Source organism: Mucor velutinosus (assembly GCF_035048745.1).
Source record: "Mucor velutinosus strain NIH1002 chromosome Unknown tig00001553, whole genome shotgun sequence".
Lineage (NCBI taxonomy): Eukaryota > Fungi > Mucoromycota > Mucoromycetes > Mucorales > Mucoraceae > Mucor > Mucor velutinosus.
The window spans coordinates 1,157,620-1,181,917 of NW_027041930.1; the positions used below are offsets into that span (position 1 = coordinate 1,157,620).

General features: G+C 39.2%; 9 protein-coding genes across 9 annotated transcripts; 3 read left to right on the forward strand and 6 right to left on the reverse strand.

The window, feature by feature from the left end:
* Positions 1-489: 489 nt before the first annotated feature.
* ATC70_007741 (uncharacterized protein) lies at positions 490-1,603 on the reverse strand (the record flags this gene model as incomplete). Its single annotated transcript, XM_064826999.1, has 3 exons — positions 490-1,073; positions 1,235-1,396; positions 1,462-1,603. 3 exons carry the CDS (start codon positions 1,601-1,603, stop codon positions 490-492), a joined length of 888 nt encoding a protein of 295 aa, XP_064676056.1.
* A 2,161-nt stretch (positions 1,604-3,764) lies between these two features.
* On the reverse strand, positions 3,765-5,737 carry APL4 (clathrin associated protein complex large subunit; the record flags this gene model as incomplete). The annotated part of the gene is made up of 7 exons (XM_064827000.1): positions 3,765-3,832; positions 3,897-3,911; positions 3,981-4,290; positions 4,343-4,399; positions 4,465-4,914; positions 4,968-5,292; positions 5,346-5,737. 7 exons carry the CDS (start codon positions 5,735-5,737, stop codon positions 3,765-3,767), a joined length of 1,617 nt encoding a protein of 538 aa, XP_064676057.1.
* Positions 5,738-6,009: 272 nt separating this feature from the next.
* Positions 6,010-7,161, reverse strand: ATC70_007743 (uncharacterized protein; the record flags this gene model as incomplete). The annotated part of the gene is made up of 3 exons (XM_064827001.1): positions 6,010-6,530; positions 6,584-6,926; positions 6,985-7,161. The coding sequence occupies 3 exons, from the start codon at positions 7,159-7,161 to the stop codon at positions 6,010-6,012; spliced, it is 1,041 nt and encodes a 346-aa protein (XP_064676058.1).
* A 1,103-nt stretch (positions 7,162-8,264) lies between these two features.
* On the forward strand, positions 8,265-9,865 carry ATC70_007744 (uncharacterized protein; the record flags this gene model as incomplete). The annotated part of the gene is made up of 5 exons (XM_064827002.1): positions 8,265-8,421; positions 8,480-8,676; positions 8,734-9,548; positions 9,605-9,680; positions 9,734-9,865. The coding sequence occupies 5 exons, from the start codon at positions 8,265-8,267 to the stop codon at positions 9,863-9,865; spliced, it is 1,377 nt and encodes a 458-aa protein (XP_064676059.1).
* A 2,269-nt stretch (positions 9,866-12,134) lies between these two features.
* Positions 12,135-13,372, forward strand: EAF6 (chromatin modification- protein eaf6; the record flags this gene model as incomplete). Its single annotated transcript, XM_064827003.1, has 4 exons — positions 12,135-12,461; positions 12,513-12,760; positions 12,820-13,121; positions 13,176-13,372. The coding sequence occupies 4 exons, from the start codon at positions 12,135-12,137 to the stop codon at positions 13,370-13,372; spliced, it is 1,074 nt and encodes a 357-aa protein (XP_064676060.1).
* A 558-nt stretch (positions 13,373-13,930) lies between these two features.
* On the reverse strand, positions 13,931-14,695 carry ATC70_007746 (uncharacterized protein; the record flags this gene model as incomplete). Its single annotated transcript, XM_064827004.1, has 2 exons — positions 13,931-13,999; positions 14,057-14,695. 2 exons carry the CDS (start codon positions 14,693-14,695, stop codon positions 13,931-13,933), a joined length of 708 nt encoding a protein of 235 aa, XP_064676061.1.
* Positions 14,696-15,625: 930 nt separating this feature from the next.
* ATC70_007747 (uncharacterized protein) lies at positions 15,626-15,901 on the forward strand (the record flags this gene model as incomplete). Its single annotated transcript, XM_064827005.1, has 1 exon — positions 15,626-15,901. The coding sequence occupies one exon, from the start codon at positions 15,626-15,628 to the stop codon at positions 15,899-15,901; it is 276 nt and encodes a 91-aa protein (XP_064676062.1).
* A 6,329-nt stretch (positions 15,902-22,230) lies between these two features.
* On the reverse strand, positions 22,231-22,611 carry ATC70_007748 (uncharacterized protein; the record flags this gene model as incomplete). Its single annotated transcript, XM_064827006.1, has 1 exon — positions 22,231-22,611. One exon carries the CDS (start codon positions 22,609-22,611, stop codon positions 22,231-22,233), a length of 381 nt encoding a protein of 126 aa, XP_064676063.1.
* Positions 22,612-22,926: 315 nt separating this feature from the next.
* Positions 22,927-24,093, reverse strand: ATC70_007749 (uncharacterized protein; the record flags this gene model as incomplete). Its single annotated transcript, XM_064827007.1, has 4 exons — positions 22,927-23,207; positions 23,261-23,354; positions 23,409-23,651; positions 23,719-24,093. The coding sequence occupies 4 exons, from the start codon at positions 24,091-24,093 to the stop codon at positions 22,927-22,929; spliced, it is 993 nt and encodes a 330-aa protein (XP_064676064.1).
* Between the last annotated feature and the right edge of the window lie 205 nt (positions 24,094-24,298).

Genomic DNA, 24,298 nt, shown 5'->3' on the forward strand with positions numbered 1-24,298 from the left:
TGTGAGGATGATCTTTTTCTTTTTGCAGCAGACAGACACTGGAGAGGGTTTTTGTTTATATTGAAATGACCCCCCCCCCTTGTTTTCATGCCATTCGCACAAATGGATAGACACTACATGCTACTGATACTAGCTTGCTGCTCCACTTGATGTGTTGTTGTTGCCTTTAGGAGCATATAGTTCCGAAGATTAGTTAAAGTGGTACGTGCGACGGCTTGGGTTCCCTTTGTGAGAGGTTACATACATGATTGCGTCGGTTCAGATGTTGTTGTTTTGTGCTATTTAGCCTATCCGTTGTCTTTTCACACACACACACACACTCATATGCTCCAACTTTAATATGTACATTTATATACCAAACTCACGCACACACCCATTTTAGCTTTGAATTCTATTTCTTTTTTTATTATCATGATGTGTCAAAATGGCATTTTCGAATTTTTGTACAATTGTTATATCTCACAAGTCGTCTTGCGTTGCTGTTGGCATTTACTCTTGTTGCTTTTGCTTTGGTGTGTTGACATTGAGTAATAAGGTATCAGAGTCAAGCATGACCTTGTTACCAGATCTAGAGATGACAGTGGCAATTTCACGAGCGGCTTCGATTCTCTTCAATTCCAAGAAACCAGGCTTGTTCTCAATGGCTTCACCAATCAATTCAGCAGATTTAGCCTCACCTTGAGCACGAACAATGATAGATTGCTTCTCTTGGCGAGCTCTGTCGACAATGAAAGCAGCACGTTGAGCATCTTGTTGAGCAATTTGCTTGGCTTCAACTGCAGACTCGAAAACGGGAGAGAAACCAACATGAGTGATGGAGACATCATCCAAAATAATGTTGAAACGCAAAGCACGACGAACCAAGTTTTCACGGACAAGACGAGACACACGCTCACGTTGTGTAATGAGCTGAGAAGCAGTGAATTGAGCAACAACAGACTTGAGAACTTCGTTGACAACAGAGGGGAGAATACGCTCATCATAATCTTGACCAAGAGTACGATAAACAGTAGCAAGCTGATCGACACGAGGCTTTGAAAGTACACGACAAGTGATGTTGACCATTTGCAAATCTGTCAATGTTGAAGGTTAATTTTCCACGTCTTGTATGCCAAATGTTGCTCCCCACACGCATTTCCCCAAGGACCTCTCATATGCCTCTCTCTCTCTCTCTCTCGCTCTCCTCTTTGAATTCCAAACAACACTTCAATTCACCATGATAAGGTATAATTACCTTTGGTACCGGTCAAAGAAGCGACATTGCGAGGCTTTGCACGGACATCATAAATGACGGGGGTCTCAAACCAAGGAATCATGAAATGAGTACCTTCATTGTAGACGGTATCTTGGACACCGAAAACACGAGTATACTTGATAGCTCTATGACCACCATCAACTAATATATATATTACACATGAGTACAACTACCCCGGACATATATATATTTGCACACAAAATTACCGTTGAAAAGAGATGCGTTGACACCATAACCAAGAGCACCGAGGACAGCAATGGCACCGACAGCACCACCGATACCCTTTCCGGATCCTTGAGGGAACATGCCTCCTAACTTTTGAGCAGCTTGCTTAGCTTGTTGTGCCATATTATATTGTATAAATAAGAATTAGAGTGAAAAAAAATCAAACAGCCCAACCTGGGAATATGGAAAATGGAAAAAAAAAAAAAGATGGATGGACATGGGGGACTGCCATAAAAATACGTCAGCTAGGCCTTGCAATGAAATCTTGCAGGCAAAAAGCGCAGTGGGAGACGCTGTTTCAACAAGAGATGGGATGCTTAAGGAAAACTTTAAAGGATGGATGTTTTGAAGGGCATTTACTACATGTTGCCGCTGTCGATCGTGAGCTTACTACATTGAATCGATAATGCAATTTGACATTGCCACAACCTCATCTTAAACCTAATGGCTTCGACGTTCTAATGCCTAATTATAAACGAGTTCCCAATCCACATTGCAAAACACTGTGCAACGACTAACATGTCCCCCCCCCCCCCTCCTTCTCTTTTCTGCGTGTGTGTTATCAATCTGTTATAGAGATGCTGTTTCAGTTTCCTTGTACAAAGCTATTCGTGCCACAATTCTGGAATAATCAAATTTAATCATCATGGGTAGAAGGATCAGCAAAAAAAAAAAATAAAATAAAAAAAAATAAAAAAAAAAAAAACTAAAATAAACGGCCAGAAAATCAACGCTTTTGGATATGCCGTATCTCCCATCCCACCCCAACCCCCTTTTCCAACTGATATTTCGTTTTACATTTATGCATAAAAGCTTTGGTTTAAGTTTACTGTGCATAAGGATCATCAGATTTGATGGAATCCCTCTAGAATGTCACCATTCTTTTCCAATCCAAGCATCAAAAGAATTACAACCGTACTAGCTTACATTGCAGACCTCTAACACTCTGTAAACTAGATGAAATCAGACGCTCTTTGAGTTATGTAGTCTCTGTATATTCGTGGATTATGACAGTGAATTGCTTTGTTGGTACCAGCTTTTTTGATAGAGAGGTTCGCTTCATAGTGTGCTGCTTTCATAATTCATCTTGCGACAAGCCCTTTTGACGTAATCTTCGCTTTGTGCTCTGTTCTGATTTGTTCATTTCTAGAGTTTTTGGACTCGATTCGACCTATTCTGCCAGATTCGACTATGTAAAGTGAGTTGATCACGCCGTACTTTCTAATGCTCTTATTCCTCATCATTGCAGGCATTGGGTCCACCAACAGTCTTTTCTATCACTCAGTATGACATTTAAAGGACTTTAAATAAAACCTGGAGCTCGTCTCCCCTACAAAAAAAAATACTTTCTAATGCATTCTTGTAGCACTTTTCAAGGCGCACCTAATGGTACCAAGTAAGATAGTTATTTTGAATAAACGTATTGAATAGTTTACGGAAATACAAAAAAGAGATTTTTATCGAAAATAGTCATATTTTGCATATGAAAACCTTATAAACGTGGTTTCAGAGGTTGCTTTGGATCGAGAGAAACATTTTGATTCAAGATATACCATAGTAAAAGTCTTCATTTTCAAGGTGAAAAACGCGATCATTTGATTTTCGATGAAAACCATGAGGGGTACCTCATGCTTTTTTGATCATTTTTTGGCAATCCCAAAAAAGTTGAGCAACGGTATTAGAACGCAAGTTCCGAACAAGAGCAATTATTTGGTGCTATTCCAGAAGTTTAAAACGGCTTCTAGCACGAGAAAACACGACAAATTCATACAATTTTGCTGTAGTATACGTATTTTGGAGCAGTAGTCGGTAGCTACTCAGCTGGCGAGTTTGTCCTGAGTTCTCTCCTGGTCGCATGAATAAAGAGGTAATACTTCGTGTACTTGCATGGATACTGCCATTAAGCAGGCACCTTAATACCAATTCTGACAGAATTGAAACTGCTATTTGACGAAATAAAAACTAACACGCGAAATCGACTGCAGAATAAAATACTTTGAGAAATTACTATGTGAAAAGACCGTTTCTGCAATACGAAAACGCTAACTTGCTATCATTACATAGAGCAAAAAGATAGCAATTGTCTGATCATCTTTTGTTTTGTAAATGAGCAGGATTGAGAGGTTTATCGCAAAATTCAACTTTATAGCAGTTACCATGCGCAGCGCACTTTCGCCATTTTGATCTGTCTTTGCATACAAAAATCCGATAACATCACATTTTATTTATTCGAGATAATAAGCTTCAGTTCCATAGCCTTGGATCATACCCAATTATATATGGTTTACAGCTTGGAGCACTTTTTGATGGCTTGACGAACACCTAAATCCAACATGATTTCCTCTGAACCACCTAATAATATGACACAATGTTAGCCAAGCTAGAAATTCATATTGATGCAGAATCAATTAAATACCTGGAATGGCATAAGCTGTTGAAATAGAGTAAAAGTATAATTTAATACAAGTATGTCGATTGAGTATTGTTCTACAATACTGACCTCTCACTTCTCTGTATAATCTCTCAATCTTTTCACCTTGGCCACCTCTAGTGTAAGCCAAACCACCAAAGATCTGAGCAGCTTCACGAGCACAGTACTCAAATGTTTGTGTTGACTGTGCTTTCAACAAAGCAATTGGGCCAGCCAATATAGTGGCCTGAGTATCATGAGGCAGTGTCTTGTATTGATACAGTATGGACTCCAACCAGGCATGAGTAGCTTCGCATTGACGGATCATGTGCCCAAACTTGTTTCTCAAGACAGCATGATCGACGAGACGCTGGCCAAATGTCTTGCGCTTCAAAGCATACTATACAAACAATCAGCCCCAAGATTTCATGCTATTTCACACTATATTTTACCTTGAGTGATTCCTCAATGCAGACACGAGAGAGACGACTTGCTTGCATTACGATTCCCTAACAGATGTATGCCGCTAGTTAGTATCAATACATACGAAAAAGGTTGATTTTTTTTGCCTAACAATGCGCTCATGGTTGAAGTTGTGCATCACATATTTGAATCCTTCGTTGAGTTTGCCAATTAAATGAGATTTGGGAACATGGACATCGTCAAAAGTGATGTACGAGGTGCCAGAACCCCACATGCCTTGGCAATCCATCTTTCTTGCATTGACACCAGGGAAGGTGCGCTCAATCAACAAGAGAGAGATACCAGCCATACCTTGTGCATCACCTGTTCTGACAGCTACGGTATAATAATCAGCATAAGCACCTTGCGTGATCCACTTCTTTTCGCCATTGACGAGGAAATGATCGCCCATGTCTTGAGCCGTGGTTGCAAGATTAGCCACATCAGAGCCAGCAGAGGGCTCAGTGATACACAAAGAGATGATCTTGTCACCAGCAAGACATTCAGGAACGATTCTGTTTTTTAATTCGTCGGTGCCAAAGTTCATGACAGGAGGAAGACCCTATCATCATGTTGAGTGTATCGAGTCATTCAGGATTATGCTGTACAACTTACAATGGCAAGACCGCCTTCCAAAGCCCAAATAAGGCCGCCAGAGCCACATCGAGCTAATTCATCGATACAGATGAATTCATGGAAAATGTCAAATTCAGCAGGTGTGACACCTCCGGGTAATCCGTAAGGCAGCAAATGGGCCATCTTGGGATCCAGAGCAGCGCCAGACACAGCCGCGAGGAAACCGACTTGAGCAGCTCTCTTCAACACAGACTTGGGAATTTCCTTCTTCTCGCTCCATTCATGACAAAAGGGACTGATCTCTTTATCCACCCATTCACGAACAGCGTTGCGAACTCGGATGTGGGATTCGTTGTAGTAAGGGCTAAGTGCCATGTAAGAAATCACTGTTCTCGCAACCAAGGCAAATCACTGTACCTGTTCATTTCTTGATACCATGAAGGGTCAGCGTAAGGAATACCCTCGCCAAATTTAGCAATTTGATTATCTGCCAAACCTTGAGACGCAGCAGCAGGAGTGAGGGCAGTAGGAGCTCTGGGAGCTGCAGCAGCAGCCTTCTCTTCAGCTACTTGAGCAGACCCAATGACACCAATTTGCATGGCAAGACCCACACGCTGCATGATACTGTCATTGTGGAACTGCTTAAATACTTTGGAGCAGTCTTTGCCTGCTTTTTTAGCCAGCACTTTCTTGCCACCGGGATGTTCATTCAAGAAGGCAGTTACATCAAAGACTTTGCCATCAATGATGATCCAGCAGTCATTGGGTGTGTTGTGAGCTTGCACTTGTTCAACGGTATAAGATTTCATGGTAATGTAAGTAGAGAAGAAATGCGGAAAATGGCCATCTTTTTTTGGGTATATTTATTCTGTTTACCCCACACATTGTAATTTGGATGAGTAAGTTTTAATTGGCAACCTTAGGTACCAGGATTGCGCGCATTTTGAATTCCTTCTATCAGAACCTTCCCTGACAGCAGGCACCCTTTACTGGCTCTGATGGTAAAAATCAACATGGCATCTTCGGAAGAAGCAGGATATAGACATTTGACATCATACAGGGTACAGCGATTCAGCCAGCTTTATTTTCTCAACACATTTCTAACTTCGTCCACCTTGTTACGATGCAACATGAATGTAGGTGTGATCCAGCGACCACAGGAGCATTGATCACCAGACCAGTTGTAAGCACCCAACTTGCACTGACACTTTGGACAGTCAATTCTACCTTGTAAATCGTCAATCAAGCCCTCCTGCCATTGCATTGGCTCAATGAAATAAGATGAACATGTGTTGTTTTGGATAGCTAATGATGCTAGCAGAGGGTTTAACGAAGCATTGACTTTGTTCAGTGATGCATTGACTTCTGAGTCGCCGGTGAATGTGGCATTGGTGGTGATGTTGATATCTGAATTACGCTTGTGGTAGGAAAAGGAGACTTGGCCCTGTCCTGCTTCGTGATCCACCACATGCTCTGATCCAACCAGCATACGTCTACACTTTCTGCATCTCAGCGCCTTGAATTTCTTAGTGTCACTTGCTGATGTTAAAGGTGTGTACTCTGGATCAGCAGCCAATGCCACATGCTCAATGTAGCCATAGTCTATATCGAATGGCTTAACACTCACAGCTAGCCTTGCCGTCTGCCTTACTTACTCTTTTGTTCTTCAGCCATACTAGCCACCAAGAAACGTCTGTATTCCACATGTTTAGCATCGACGTCAAACCCCAAATCGAAATAGAGTGAAAGTTGCTCCATGAATCCAGCATTGGGAGCTACGCTGGGACGTTTGCGTTTGATGATTTCGAGAGCGTCATCACGGCTGATCTTCTTTGACTTCATCAGACAAGCAGCCAACACAGCAGCACTTCGTGAGACACCTGCCTGGCAGTGGATGAGGATTCTGCCGCCTGCTTTGTATGTTTCTTGGATAAATTCATTGGTTTCATCAAAATACTGAATGATGTTTTGCTCATCGACATCCATCACACTGATATTCTACTTGAATGGTTATGTTTTTGCTCAGTGTGGTTCATCGCATACTGGCATTCGGTACCTTGTATTCAATCTTGACATCCAAATCGTTGTCGAAATCGCCCAGTGAGAGAACATGTGTTATCTTCTTGTCAGTAATGATGTCCTTTTTGAAAGCTTCGCAGCTGCCCAGATAGATGCGAGAGACAATCTCATGGTAGCATGGCTCATCAACGTCTCTCACAGAAGTGATTGGCATAGTGGAATGTTTGTATAATACGAGAAAAGGTTGTTGCTTGAAAGGATCATTTATTTTTTTATCACTGTCAAGCCACATTTGCATGGTCACGCTGTAAAAGGCAGGTACGATCGAGATTAATGCAGCATTAGAATCCAATGGACCGAGGATGGACCAATTGAGTCAACATACTATTATAGATGCGCCTTGCCAGGAGGCTAATAAACAAATGTGAGTACATCTATTCACTGAATGGGACGCATTGAGCGGCAAAGCCAGACAGATGTGCTCGAACTCTCTTGGAGATAATTCAAGTTTAACCTCTTGCTATTCAAACATGTAGGTACCACTAGAGGCCTTACTGCTGTCGATTTACTTGATCAACATCAATAAAAAAAACAGCTGTACACTGAAGATAATTTCAGTGGGACCACACACTTTACTTGCGCGACAACAGTGCTCATTGGATTCAGGAAACACAAAGAGCAAAACGCTCATTGGAATCAGCTCATGGACCAAGAAACATGTAAGGAAGCATTTAAGCGTTCAGCAATGATTATCAAGACGGGATTGCTTAGGATTACATATTGCTCTAGACGCTTTGATGCTCTGGCATGAATCTCTGTATGTAATTCTTTAAACTGGTTTGCTACGGAAACTAACCAGTGTGAGAAGGTTACCATTTTGCACATTTCTGTAGAAAGCTGAATGAATGTAAGCCCAACGGATTTAAAAGGATCTCTTTGGGTTTTGCTTCATTAGACTTCTAGCTTGCACACATACTATCGAATGAGTATCAGAGGCTATCAATCTACTCCACTACTTGTCGGAATACGATAGACTTTCCGTCAGGATTGAAAAGCGAGCCTGGATCAACACCAAATCATGGAAACATGAACGCTGGATTTTAATCTTGTTGTTTGTGTGTGCGTGGTTATACATTAAATGTGTAAACTCGTGTACCAAAACGCTTTCTTCTTCTTTTGTTCCTCTATTCAACAATCGCACACACACACACACACACACACACGATGGGAGCGATACTAGAGGGCGAATATTTTACACTTACAGGAGCCTTGATGGCTGTATTGTGTGTCTATGTCATATTTGGTCGACTATTGGGAATGTATATATTCGATAGCACAGGAAGCACGGGTCTTCGAAGACGACTGATGGTGCAAGTGGTTGTGTTGGGAGACATTGGCCGCTCACCACGTATGAGATACCATGCTACCTCATTAGCAGACTCAGGGTGCACTGTGGATTTGATCGGTTATGCAGGTAAGATGAAGAATGAGGTTTCAATTGCGGATCCTTGCTCATGTCACGCTGAACGCAGAGACAAATCCAGGCGCCAGAATCAATGTAAACCGTCATATTCGTGTTCGACCTATCCGCCAAGCGTGGTCTATTCCTAAAGGAATGCCAAAGATCTTTTATCTACTGTGGGCACCCTTCAAAGCCTTGTTTCTATCTATTCAATTGTTCTGGATCATGGGCTGCATTTCACAGAAACCAGACTTCATCATTGTGCAGGTAACAGAGAATCACTGCCAAATGCTTTCCCTGACACTCAATACATCCAACAAGTAGAATCCACCATCAATCCCCACATTGTTTATCGCTAAAGGTATTGCCTACATTCGCAAAGCATGGTTCATCATTGACTGGCACAACTTTGGTTACTCCATCCTCGGCATGAAATTGGGCATGAATCATAAACTTGTACGTTTTGCTAAATGGTACGAACAACGCTATGGCAAGATCGCTTTCGCTCACATGTGTGTCACCGATGCCATGCACAAAGAGTTGCAAAACAACTGGCAAGTGGAAGGGCAGATCATGACAGTGCGCGATAAACCTCAATCTGATTTCAAGCGTTTGGATATCGAGCAAGTGCATCGACAATTCACATTTTCGCTCAAATTGGTGGAGGATTTGGTAAAGAAGACAGCGGATGGCGAGGAATTCTTGGGGCACTACAACGATCCCAAGCTGGGAACACTCTTGACAGATGCAACTGATGATGGAGGCTTGATTTGGAGACAGGATCGACCCAAATTAATTGTCTCCTCCACCAGTTGGACCGAGGATGAAGATTTTTCAGTCTTGCTGGAGGCTGTCAAGCTGTATGAGGCATCAGCTAAACCTTCAGATCCAAGATTGTTGTTTGTAATCACTGGCAATGGGCCCCAGAAGAAGTATTACCAGGAAAAGATCAAGCAAATGACCTTGAAAAAGACCAGAATTGTCACTGCGTGGCTGGAGACAGGTGATTACCCTTTATTGTTAGGAAGTGCTGACTTGGGCATCTCGTTGCATACAAGCTCCAGTGGCATGGATCTCCCAATGAAGGTAGTGGATATGTTTGGCTGCGGCCTTCCTGTGTGTGCTATCAATTTCCCCTGGTAAGTTGCTAAAACGAGGATTGGATCGCAATGACTCATTGTGAACATATTTTCAGTTTGAATGAATTGGTCCATGATGGTGGCAATGGCTTGGTCTTTGAGAATAGTCAGGATTTATCAGAACAGTTGATGGTAATTGAACAAGTGTTACCAAAGGGGCGCATTTCTAACGAGATTTTGTGTAGGAATTGTTTGTGAAAAATCCCAAGAAATTGAAAACTCTTCGCGAAAGCGTGATCAAGGAATACAAAGACAACACATGGCAAAATCAATACAAGGAGATTCTAGTCAAGCTGTTCAACCAGAATGCGGATTGAATAGCGCTGTAAATCGATTGAAATACCCTTCTTTTTCAATAAATGTTCATTTTGAAGGCTAATCGCCAAAACTTGGTCAAGCTGACATTGTGATATCTCATCGAGCTACAGAATAATAGCGTATTTGCTGCTGACTGATCTATTAAAAACTCCCAAATGGAGGAAATCTTTAACGCTATGTAGACCTTGGTTGATGTATTGCGTTGCATTGCATTACTCTAAGCTGTTGCTTTTGCTTCAAATATACAAAAGTGAGGCAAAGAAAGACGTTGCTTCAATGGATGCTGAGATCATCAGTGTATCGAGGAGATAGTCTATAAATAAATGGTCTTCTTTCTGTAAAGTTTGCCAGAGCAGTTTATAGTAATCAAGCAAGTAGCGTTACAAAAGCACACGTTTTTTAAACAGACTTATTTATGGAATGTTTGTGAAAATCCCAAAAAATTGGAATCTCTTTGTAAAAACGTGGTTAAGGAATACAAAGTTACCACATGGCAAAAGCAATACGAAGGAGTTTTGGTCAAGTTGGTGAACCAAATCATGGCATGGAATGCCTTGTCGATCACCTGAAATGCCCTTTTCTTCAAATAAATGCTTTAGGATGGTTACATTTTCCAATGGCCCAGTAATTAAGTTGATAAAGCACTATTCCGCGCATCTTCATATATAGTCGCAATGTAAAGTTTACCGCTTTGATGCTGCAGGATGGTTTCTTTTTTCACAAAACTGAACATTGCACATGTTAAGAGCTGATGGATTCATTCATTATTCCTCTTTGAGCATAGGGAATGTAGGGCACAAAACGTTCTGCTGTACATCAAGTAACCACAAGACGCAATAATGAGGCACAGCAAATATTTCATCGCATATCCACTTTTGGGCATCATCTTGATAAAGCTTAATTTCCAGATGCATCATTGTATACCGGCAGCACATTTGGAATCAAGATTTAAACAAAGCATGCAACTGTTCGTCAAATGGATGCATCAGAATCCAAGGAGAAGCCGCTACAGCAATGAACAAAATTAAGGATATGATTACACAATATTTGTGTTCTTATAGAATTACATTGCGTATTAGGACAATCATACTAGTAGTGTCACCTTACTTCATTGTCAGATGCAGATGAAATTTGATAAAACTTTTTCTTTATAGTGCTAATGTCTGTTTGCTAAACGTGGCGATCTTGTTTCCAAGTATCACCAAAAAAAGGTTTTGATCATGCCACGCGAAGATAATAGATAAAAACCGTGTGTGCGTGTGCGTGCTTCTCTGTGTGTAAGAGAAACATATTTGTCCCAGAACAGTCCATGAAGCCGGATATAATACACATATTGCGATCATTTCGGATCCGCTCCTCCCTTTGCTCTCCTTTTCCATTATGAAAACTATAACAAGACGAAAGAAAGTTTGTGTTTCAATCTAAATAGTAGAAGAAGTATACTATAAAATATTGCAGCCCGATGTTGGATGTATTCTGATGTGAAAATGCCTAAATACAGCAAGACCAACGTGCAAACCAAAGCTGGTTCTTACTATATGACGCACTCTCAAGTTTACTTTGAAACACTATATGAGCGATACTCTCATCATTGCTACCAGTGATGGAAAATATACATTTGCGTTCAACTCATAAAAGGCGGGTCGCAATGGCTAATTATTCACCATTCATATCATCATTTATCGCAATCTCGGATCATTGCAATGATCAAATAAAGCAATAAGCTATTTATATACCATGTCGTCCGAATAATAATAAAAAAAAAAAAGGGTATTTATTGTTACTATAGTATAGTTTGTTCATCACATTTCAATCTGCATTTCGGCTATTCATTTGACATGACAGCATGGGACAAAGAGTAGTAGCGGATCAAATTCTTGTTGATCTTTTTCAGTTACCATGGCAACCGAGCCAAATATGCAGAATGTATCAGATCAGAAAAAAAGGACCTTCCAAAGGTACCCAAATACTCCAAAACGAAATATCCAAAAGAAACATATTTCTAGAGCTTCTTCTTTGTACGACATTATACTTTCCATTGTCCGGATTGGTTATTCCGATAATATATAATATTTATATTCTAGTCAATGGTTTGATGTTCTCTCTTTTTTCTCCTTTTTTTTTTCTTCCTTTTTCTTGAGAAAACCCTTTTTTACAACCTTATTTACACGTTTATTTTATATTTAATTCTTTCTCTTCTGGCTCTCTTTTTTTTTGCCTTTCTTTCCTCTTTCTTCTCCTTTAATTCTAAAAAGAATATAAATCACAATGGGAAATCAAGCAAGTAAAGTGATTGAAAAGTCAAAAGAGAGAAAAGAGAGACGCATCAACAGCAACTCAAAGAGCAATCGCCGCAGAAGTACAATTACATTGGGTGGTCGTTCTCATTCATCGCTTGTCATGGCAGCCAGCAAAAACGTTCAAGCTAACTATGATTGGATTGACGAAAAGCAGGATCCAACTTTGATCCACACACCTCCCCCTTTGCCCAATTCAACAAAGTCTAGACGCCAATCCATAACTGAATTCTTCTCTGGTAGAAAGAAGAGTCTTGCTCAAGAAGATTTTAGAGAAATTGACAGACTCCAGAGATTGGTAAGCTATCTGGCTTGATTTGATTTGTGTGGGTTGTTAATGGCATCATAGCATTATTTGTTGAAAAGTGCTCGCAAATCAAACACATGGTGTGATATTGAAGGTTCAATGACAATTGTGGATGTTGGCACGGGAAATGGGATTTGGGCCCTTGAAATGGCTTCTGAACTGTTGGACTGCAAAGTCATTGGACTTGATCTGCGACCTCCTACCGAACAGCAGGGAAAGCCAAAGAATCTAAACTACTACGAAGCAGACATTACTGAAATATGGCCATTGGAATCCAATTCGGTTGATTTGTAAGCTTTTTTCTATGTGAATTGCCTGATTTGACGTTGACTAATAGATACTTTATTAGCATCTTCCAACGTAATATGGGACAAAGTATTCAAAAAGACCAATGGCCGCACGTCTTGAGCGAAATGCTGCGAGTGTTGAAGCCTGGAGGAACAATCGAGCTGGTAGAAGCTGATTTGATCCATCATAATCCTGGTCCAGTGCAAAGAGCATTTGATGAATTTTATCAAAATCAATGCGCAGAGAATGGCCTTGATTTTGCATTTACAGGCATCATCAACAAGGAGCTTGAGGCAATTGGATTCTCAGAATTAGATCATCGTACATTAGATATACCCATCGGTGAATGGCCTCAAGATTCTGGTATGTATCTATTAGTAATTCATGCCACCTCTTTGTCTGACAATGGCTTTTTAGAATTGAAACAATTCGGCTTTATCAATAAGGAAATTCAAAAGGCATTTCTGAGAAATAGAAAAAGCTTTTATGTATCAAAATGGGGAATCGCACCTGAAGATTACGAACTGGCCGTGCAAGAAGTATTGACAGAATTTGAGGATTACCATGGATTTTCTCGCTTCAACTGTTGGATCGCCAAGAAGCCATCATCGTAAACAACGTTTACTTAATTTTTACCCAACTATTACACCACTATTTAATTATGATTAGACTTTTGTAACGTCTCTATGTAAAACCCTTCATTTATAGAATTATAGACACACTTTATGTTAGAATTAGTATTATATATACTTTATATTTATTTATGTATTCCACCACTTTTATTACCTCCCTTCTCTCCTTTTATTTCTTACTCTTTTATTATATGCTTAAATCGTTCAACTACAGAATTAATTTTACCAGTTGAAAGCTTGTTAAACATGTTGCATTGGTTCTGCCATCTTTGTTCACATTATGCTGTTAAAACAATGGTTGTAAAGACTCTTTTATTTGTAAGTATAATATTAAACATTAAGTAAAAAGTATAAGCAGGGGAAGAGAGATAATATATATATAAGTTAAAGATTATAGGAAGTAGGGAGAATGTAGTGGGATCAATTGAGCGAGAGAGTAAGTAGTAGAAAAATAATATATTGTACAGTAGTTCACGAAGTTTGGTGCGTTAGGGGCCAACGTTGCGTAAGGATCATTTCATGGATGTGCTTGATTCACTTTTATCTTGAATAGGGAGGTCGTGATAGCGAGTAGTGATGCTGAGATGGATGCTGTCTAGGCCTTTGCTGCTATAAAATACCCAACATTAGACTTTGACAAGACTACCTCGATACATATTTACTTACGTTCGAATAGGGATGACTAGAGTTATATCGAGAGGAAGGTGGTGTAGGACGAGGATAAAAGTAAGATGATTGATTACTATTACTGCTGTAGAAAGGAGATGTGTCTACTGATGCTGCTGTTGGTGCTCCCCACCTACTTTTCTTTTTAGGTTGTTGCTGTGCAGGTGGTGGAGCGGGCGCTGATTGTGGTGGTAAAGGAGGAGGAGGTGCTTGTCGTTGTTGTGAGATTCGTTCTTCTGCTTTGGCTTGTCGCTTCTTGTTTTCTTCTTCCATCATCATTTGTTTGATCAATTGAAACAAACTGTGTTTCTCTTCTTTCAAATATTGAATTTTCTCTCGTATTTCTTGACTTGTCAATGATGGCGGTGAGGATGATTGCTCTTTTAAACGTTTTGGAGAAGTTGAGATGGCAATAACTTTCTTTTCTTCGACTGGCGGTGAAGGCAATCCGCCAATGTGTTGTTGTAAGTGAATGGGAGAGGAGCCTTCCATTGGGGATGCTGTTGAAAGCTTGCGCTTGTTGTTGAATTTTCTCACTATGGCTTCTTTAACAGCATCGAATTGATCATTAGGCTGGAAGTGAAAGGTAATATTTTCCCTTGCCGTTGATTGTTTGATTTCGAATATTGTGTCCTTCATAAAAACAAATTGATTTTTAACTATATACAAAAATGATAAATGAGAGAGAAGAAAGGAAAAAAGGAATGAATGGAAGGCTGTACAATATATATCAAGACAAACATGAAAATAATAGACCGAAATTACTCAAAAAAATCTTTCATTCGTTGGGTTTCTGAAATACGATTGTCTACGACTGTTTAAATTGCACATTTTTGCAAAATTCCTCTTCATCAGAGACATGCTGCGTGCTCTTGGCTTGCTGCACATTCGTATTGCCATCGAAAGCCCTCTTTGATTCGGTTCATGCTTTGTATGTGATTTGTAAAAGATTGAAAGAGATATCATGCTTCGTTTGCAAGGAATTAGTTGCCATGGAAATTTAAAAATGAAATTTGCATTCAGTTGATTTGGGAACCTTCCTGCTGTTGCTGGCGAATATGGTTGATTAGAATGGTGCATTTGCACTGTGCTACCCATATGGCGGTCAGATGGTGCTTTTTATATACCATAGAGTAACGAAAAATGAAGTTGCTACGTATGTATCAATAAATGTGCGTTTGAAAACCAAACCTTTGCTTTACCATCGATTGAGGACCAAAATCATGACTGATATAGGCATAATCAGTTTACATTTCAAGCTTGTTAAATCGCAAGCGAATAGCACGCAATGTATTCATTTTGTTTGTTATCATGAAAAAGACATAGCCAAGAAAAAGAAAAGTGATGCGACTCTCCTGAAAACAAAAAAACAAAAAAAAAAAAAAAAAAAAAAAAAAAAACAGGAAGAAACCTACCAGTGTGAATCTAATGTCATTTGAGTCTATTATATACGTAGTCACTGAGAGGTGATTGGTTATGGAAATACAGCCTAGATGGACATGTTATAAAGTTTGACCCCTCCTCATCTATTAAGAGTTATTTTGCTTCTCTCAATTATATACAATCAAAATGGCCACTCCAGCTACTTCACAAAAAGTCCTTTCTCTCTACCGCAAATTCATCCGCCATGGAAACAAGTTCTCTTCCTACAATTTTAGAGACTACACCATTCGTCGTTCAAGAGATGCCTTCCGTGCCAACATGACAGAAACATCACCCGAAAAAATTGCAACTTTTATCACAAAGGCCGAGCAAGAATTAGCTGTCGTGAAGCGTCAAGCTGCTATCAGTCAAATGTATACCACAGGCGAACACTTGGTTGTTGAGGCACCACCTAAATTCTAAATCAATAAAATGGAAAGAAATTTGTATTTGTCATCAGCTTTATAGCTCTTGAGTTGGAGCTATCAACTGGAAAGGATAAATGCAAATTCGATGTATTTATTAATTGTCAAATAGATATAAAGCTGGTTTGCATGTGAGTTTATGAATTGATTGAATAGGGACGGAGAGATGACGGGTATGAATACATGTATTTGCTAGGATCAAGAGGGGGGGGGGGAGGGGATGTTTTTTTTGTGTGGGTTATCATCGCTAGCAAGATGGAAAGTGAGGCATTCACTGTCGTTTCTCTGTGGGATCTTTGGACATTTACAAGAGTTCAGCGATCCTCCGTGATGCCGCGCATTTTAAAGAGTTGAAGATAGCACTGCGAATTTTTGACCAACCAATTGGGATGCCAAATGTGCGCAATATCGGCGTTGCTCGTCGCTAATGTATTCAAAGCCTTATAGATGCAATATTAAACAAATTTGATGTCGAGCATCATAAATTTGTGTAGGCACCACCGTTTATTTCGGAGCACCAGCTAATGAGAAGCGTAATACCTGCAAGAGAAAAGCGAAATCACTCTATCGACCTTCACAGTAGTTCTAATATATAGGACATTTTGGCGATCCTCGCATTGAAAAAGTGCTATGAGGCAGACCTAATAGATCTATGTTTAGTATATCACTACTAGCCAATCAATCTCGCTACGCTCGATGATGGCGTCGTCCTGCAGACTCTCGCCGAAGACATTTCAAATCATAGATAATAAAATCTGGCATATCAAGTAGATTTTAAACAATCATCTAATAGTAAAAAAAAAAAAAAAAAAAAAAAAAAAAAAAAAAAAAAAAAAAAAAAAAAAAAGGCTATACCAGAGTCAGAAGGGAAAATTGTCCATCTGCTGATGTTGCTCTTAAGATGGAGGCATAAAGCTGGCCATGTGTAAATACAGGACTTGTGTAAGACCTACAGCGATTTTTTGAGGTATTGCCATTGCAAAAGACGCCTTCATAAGGCAAAACTTCCCAAAAGAAAGCATTTGGGCTAAGCAGTTGCCATTTCAACTCCATGATTCCCATTTGATCAGCATTGCAATCATCATTGTTATTAACTGAAAGGCATTTAGGTCAGCCAGCAGCAATGCCGCCGCCAAAATCAATTCAATCTCAATCTTTTTTTTTTCTGTTCAAGATTGGACAGATTTTGTTTTTTTTTCGACTTCTTTCATCTATTTTATAATGTTCGACTATATAAGCTGTGATGATCACCCTACACTTTCTAATACAGCCCCTGGTGGTAGGGCGAAGTGGTAAAACTCCCGTATGCCAACGGGAGGATCCCGGTTCAAATCCTGGTGAACGCAAGTTGTTTGATTTTTTGACCTAGTACTGATGTCCTCGTTTGGTGTTTTGTATTCTTATCCATTATCTATTTTTGACGATTTCCGCAAGATTGCATTGGCTCTAGGTTTCGCACCTTATTAGTAGTAGATTTCTTTCCCAACTTAGTCCAAAATATCTTATTCCCCTTCATTGCAGACATTGGGTCCACCAACAGTCTTTTCTTTCCCTCAGCATGACATTTTAAGGACTTTAAATAAAACCTGGAGCTCGACTCCCCTACAAAAAAAAAAAAAAAAACACTTTCTAATACATTATTGAAGTACGTTTCAAGGCGCTTCCAATGGTGTTAATTGTAATAGATGTTTCAACTGAAATTATTGAGCAATTTAATAAAATTTGAAATGAGGTTTTTAGCGAAAATAGCCATATATTGCAAATGAAAACCTCATAAAAGCGGTTTCAGAGGTTGCTTTGGATCGAGAGAAACATTTTGATTCAATACATACCATAGTAAAAGTCTTCATTTTCAAGGTAAAAAAAGCGATCGTTTGATATTCGATGAAAACCATGAGGGGTACCTCATGCTTTTTGGCCAATTTTTGGCCATGTTTTTTTAATTCACAAAAAGTTGAGCAAAACTGTCAGGAAGTAACTGCCAGATGAGAGCAACTGTCTGGCGCTATTCTGACGATCTAAAACGACTTTGAACGCGAGAAAACGCAGCTCAAATGCACTCAGATTTTGCTGTATTATGCATACTCTTGACTAAAAAGGGATAATATCTGTAGGATACTTGCCCGTATATAAAATAGCTACGTGTATATGGATGTAGAGCATCATATAAAAATCAAATCTACAGATAATATAAAGTGTTTTCATGTGTAAGTGGAGGGTCAAAATAAAAGTAGCAGTATTTTGATAAGATATGGAAGAGCAATCAGTAGCACGAGCTGCCGCTTCGCAGGTTAGTTATCACCGAAGCGAAGTGAAGGTGCTAGGGAGTAGTTGCTACTCAAGTACAATCATTTGGCGTTATTCCAGTGGCTCAGAAAGGCCTACATGTCAAGATATTAAGGCTTCAAAAATGTGTGTTTTATGCATTTGCTTACCAATAGACGCGTTCTTTTATGATAAAAAGGCGTAAATACATTTTGTACTCATTAATCAAGACTAAAAGTATGCTGTTACACCCAAGTATTCAGCTGGAAATACAGTACTAGGTTGAGTGCACAGATGTATTGCTGTATCATAGCATACGGATACAGTTCTTTATTGAGTTGGTGACAATTGTATGACACACTAGGTAATTTAGACGAAATAGATAGTCAATATCTAGTTATTTTCCGACTTTATAAAAGAGATTTCTGATGTATATCATAACAATAAGCAGTTCGTATCTAGTAACATCCAATGTGGCTTTGGGCCACCGATGGAGATTTGATATAGCTGTAAGACAGTTCTTGTAAGCTAGCAACCTTATCACAGAATATGCGCATCAGCTCTATAGTTTTAGGAATGGCCATCTACGGTAATTTTCTGAACCAACGATGTGGCTTTTGATGGGCTTGCTTTGAAGGCATCCAACACGCCGCCAACAGTGTTTTGCAACACTATATAACTTGGTTGTATACACGTTCAATCATAGTATGCCATGAGAAAAGTAGAGCGGTCTATAGATCGAGGATTAGAGGGCCAAAGGAGCTTTGTGTCCATGTCCGAAATTTGATGTGCTAATCAAATAATAGATGGTCTTTTCAGCATAGCATTTGATATTGATACATCTTCTTAATGCTATTTGCTTTACTGCTTCTCTTTATAGGCTTATGCATTACGTATTGAGGTTTGCCATATTCAGAAGTGTAAAGCAACTACTTTGCTTGTGTATAATAGAGTCATGTTTGTATCAACCTATATGCGATAGAGCCCCTTCCAATTTTCAATCCATTCACAGATGCAAATGTACACATATATACAATCAAGCATTTACGGTTCCAATCATTTAAAACGGTCCTGAATGACTCAATTTTCGAATCCTGAAAACTATAAAGCTGCACTCTTTTTTTCACTTCTTTCTCATATAGTCTGTCTCTTTCTTCTACTTGTATTCTACTTTGATTCAAGCTTTGAATTGAGCTTTGTGTTAGAGCTGTGAATTAGAGCTAAAAATTGGGCATAAACCTTGGTAGTTTCAAGAATTTAGTTGAGTTTTTCCTTGAAACAATAAATAAAAGCAGATTTAATGAAAAACTATAGCCAAAAGATGATACCGTCTACGGTTTGGCAAGTTGTAAAAATGGGTTGATCAATTTGATAATTATAAAAAGGATAGCTATATACGCAACATAAGAAACATTTAGTAACATCCAAATTTGTACCGCCTATAAACAAAATATGAGAAACTACTGCTTCATAGGCAATAGATACAGATATAAAACATAAATTAACGAAAGCTTATAAAAATATTAAAGGATCAAACCAACAAAATTTATTCGAAAAAACGTTACATAATCACGTTGACAACAAAAGATCGACGCTCCGTGTCGTACAAAGGGTTTCGAAGGATAAAATTTGACAGCTCAGGGCAGACTCAGATAGTCTATGCTGTTAGTGGTAAAGGGAGCCAGGAGTCCCTTTCCCCATGCTTGAAAAGGCTATCCTAACCCTATCCCCAAAGTCTGTTGTGGTTTCCACCACACCAGAGGCTTCCTGCTACCTCTCGCAGGACCAACATCTATGAAAACTTCTGTTAGTATTATATACTTCACAATAAGGATCATGTTGAGACTTACCTGCGACAAATGCACATAAAACAGTGGTATATACCAACCAGAAATGAGGGATCAAGATGCCAAGTTGACCAAGAAGATGCTGCAGATAGGTGATGCACTAGTACGATCAATATGAAAGCATCACCTTAATATACAAAACCTGATACAAGTAGACTAGTCTCACGGTTGCTATTCCGAGTTTGATCCCAGAGTAATCACGCAACTACAGTATAACTATGCAACGCGTCAAAATACCAAAGTAGGATCTAAACAGTTAAAAGTACTCACTGTAAGCAGCATCACAGGCTATCATTGCCGATAATGTACGAACTACCAGTGGGTATTGCACGCAACTATAATACTAAATATTAGTTGGTATGTCCTATGTAAGTTCTTCAAAAATAAGGAGACAAGCATACCACAAGAGAATATAAAAAAGTTGGAAGAAGAAAGAAACAGAGAAGAGAAAAGGATTTATCCTCAATCAAACTGTATCTATTGCTCAGATTGTAGAGAAAGGTGATTGAGATGAGATTGTACACAGATGTGAGCACCACAGCTTCAAAAATGCGACCACTACACATAGTGATCTTGGGATGTTCACCACTCACCAGTCGATTTTCAGGTTGCCAATGAAGGTGATCCATTTAAATAAATAAGGCCAGCGAGAGATAGCGCGAGGAAGCAGGAATGCGTAAATTTGTGTAGTATAGATGTCTAGGCTGATGGATGTTTTATCGTACTGCTTTATATTCTGGAGTTACAGCTTCGAACAAGGTCCAACTCAGAATTACTTAAAAATTGTAGAACAGTGGATGGTGAGACAGACTATAGTCGAATGTGTGATTTGAAGATAAGCTTGCCTAAATATCATTAACAGGTGTATATTGAAAATGACAATGATGTCTCCAGATGCTTTACGGATTTGGTATGATTCCAAATTTTGCACGAAAAAAAAATTGGTCATATCTTGAGAAAGACGCAACATATTTAGATAAAACAAAAACTATTCAATGATTCTACTTTGGATCTGTTTCAATGTAAAGGTTTTAACCCCCAAATGTACGTTCCCTTAAAGGTTTTGCTCAAAATTCAGTATTTTACGACCTTTAGGTAGAGACGTTGTCAAACGATCCAGAATCGAGTGCAGAATTGAAATGTGCAACAAATGATGTAAGTGATACTATATGGCTTGTACACAGATAAGCTTGTTTTCCATATATTTTAGAGGCTCTCTAAGAGGTTTATGTACTGAACCCGTGCCACTTTGCCTAGAGAATTGATCATTATTATTGTATAAACCCAAGAAAACCCCACTCAAATTGTTCGAAATCGATCCACAAAGAGCATTGTATGGACGTTTTTTTTTTTTTTTTTTTTTTTTTTGCTGTTGTTGTTGTTGTTATCAAAGGAAAACGTGGTTTTGCCACTGTAAACTCCCATATGGGTCTGGAAAATCGATTTCTGAAAGGAAGCATTGCATAACGTGCCCAAACGAGTTCTTATTTTGTAGAGCAAACACAGGGGAGCAAAATCTAGTTAATAGAGAAGAAGTCTGGCTGAATTGGCAGTTGTACCGATAATAATGTTGAAACACTGTTTTCTTATTATATAATGGTTACTTTATACTTTACTCGTTTAATTATTGGACAACCAATGTAGCAACTAAAGATCCCTTTATTATATGTTTACCAACCTCTCAAAGTGGGCATATAATCTTCCTAATATGAAGCCTTTACATGCCGTCAACATAAAGCGCTTAAGACTAGGTGATTCGTAAGGCCTAGTACTAGGTCAGTTAAGGGACATTGTGAGGATAGCGTATCAAAGTTGGAAGAATGTGTATACAATTAAAAGGGCTATTGGTGTAAAAACAAAACAAGCTACTACTGTCATCTAGTCTTGGAAAGCATGGCTCATCAGTATGTCAATAATCCATCGATAGCTACTACAAGTTGACAAGAGAAGGGAAATAGGATATACCTTTGCTTATAATACCTCAATGAAATTTATTATTATACGGTGCATAAATAATGTTACTCTAAATGTAGAGCTTTTGATATAAACGCTGTAACATTTACATTTACCTATTTGAAGAAAATCCAAGTACAGTACAATTATCAGATAATCCAGCACTCATCTTCGTTCAGGATGCTGCGTCGATGATACCACGTCCATGATGGAGTTAAATGCAATACTTGTATACAACAATCAGTATTTATACTTGTTTATATTAGGCCTCTTCATCTTCTCTTGCTACTGCATCCGCTTTGGCACTATTATTGCTTATTGCCGAAAGAAACCCAGTTTTCTGCTCGAAAGAGGTTCTCCATTGTTTGCCATACCTTTGGACTAAAAGCACAGGGATGCTATTGAGAACACTGATTCCAGCTAAAATACTGAATACAACGCCTGGTCCAGCCGCTCGAACAATGGATGTAGAAAAGATGGTAACAATAGCAGCAGCGACCGAACGAAGATTGTTGATTGCCATAGCGCTTGCTGATTTACCAGGCTTGGAGTCTACCAAATATACATTTGTAGGGTTAAGCGAGTTCATTTGACCAAGGGCATCTAACGTATTGAGGAACAACAGCAAGTTAGTGTTGTGCATAGCAAAGGTAGTAAAAGATTCTTTGCATACAGACAAAGATCCCGATCAAAGGAGCATATACACCAACTGCATTTTGACTTGTCCAACCATAAATCAAGAATCCTGCTGGAATCAAGAAGAATGAAGGCCTTACAGCCGACAATCTCATTTCTGGATCAACATTTTCAGGACCCTTCAACTTGTGCAGCCTCTTGATAATGCGATCTGCATACATGCCACTCAAAATTGAGCTTATAACAAGGCCGACGCCAAGGCAGAGATAGCAAAGCCCCACTTGCCATTGCTCGAAATGATACACAGATTGAAATGTATCAGTCATTGATTGATTCTGCGAATACAGTTACTACAACTGAGTCGATTGAGGTGCGCATATATACTTGCAAGAAAGAACAGCGAAGAGTAGATGACAGTATTGTACAAGGTAATTAAGACGACAGTGGGATCTCTGACCATAGTAATCATTGGATAAAATACATTGCGCATCGTTTTCAAAGCAACAAAGCGTTCTCTGCCATTGCATTGCTCCTTTTTAGAAGTAGCTGATTTACGGAGCGTTTCAGGTAAGAGAAATATCAGCATAATCAAGAGAAGTCCAGCTATATAGCAAAGTAATGAGTATATATACATAATAGCTAATAGGTATTCATACCAAATATAGCTATGAAGTAGAACGTTGCTTGCCAGCCGAGATATTGACAAAGAAGAGAGCCAACTGTAGGGCCAACAACCGTGCCAAAAAGTGGCTAATATGGAGATTGCATTAGCTTTCAATCCTTCGTTTTGAATATCAATCTTACCCCAACGAAAAATACACCATAGGCTTTTCCTCGTCGAGTAACATCAAATAGATCAGAAATGACGCCGGCACCCAATGCTTGCCCTGAAGTTGCACCACACGCTTGAACGGCACGAAAGATGACCAACATGACGATGTTCTTTGAAAAAGCACAGATAACGGAAGCTACAATGCCTATAGACAGGCTGTAGATATACATTGGCTTTCTTCCATAAGCATCGCTCATACTTGACCAGAACAGAGGCTTCAAAAATATCAAAGAGAAAAATGTCATTTGTATGTATAAAGTATCCATAGGTCTATATACTCACGGCAATGCCAGCAAATACAACATAGGCGGAGACAGTACTATCAATAGCTGGTAGTGAAGCATTCAGATTATCGGCCATTTGGAGGATACCAGGCAAATAGATCAATTGAGCCATTGAGCCATTGATACTAATCAGGGCAATCAGAAGCACAATGGTATTCTTTTTCGTGGGTGAATACAACTGCGGATCATCGGAAGAATAGATATCGCCCAAGACCTTGGCTACAATTGACTTGACATAGCCTTTCTTTTGATTGTTGACAGTGTAAGACGATAGACCTTCTTCATTTGTAGCAGTTTCGCTAATTCGATCCTCCTCGACGACGATTTTGTTAATCTCTGGAGCATTGTTTGTGCTTGGGTTCTCTTGCTTCATTGTAGATATTGATTTATATTACACATTAAAGATCTATTTGATCTGCCTATATATATATATATATATATATAAAGCTGATCTTTTTGTTTACGTTACAGACAGTTGGGTGAGTCATGATGCTTGGTTTGGTACGAAGTAGGAAAAACTGCACAAATAAAGGAATTGATCCAGAATTTAGAGATACACAAAGTTTCCGGGGTAAAGT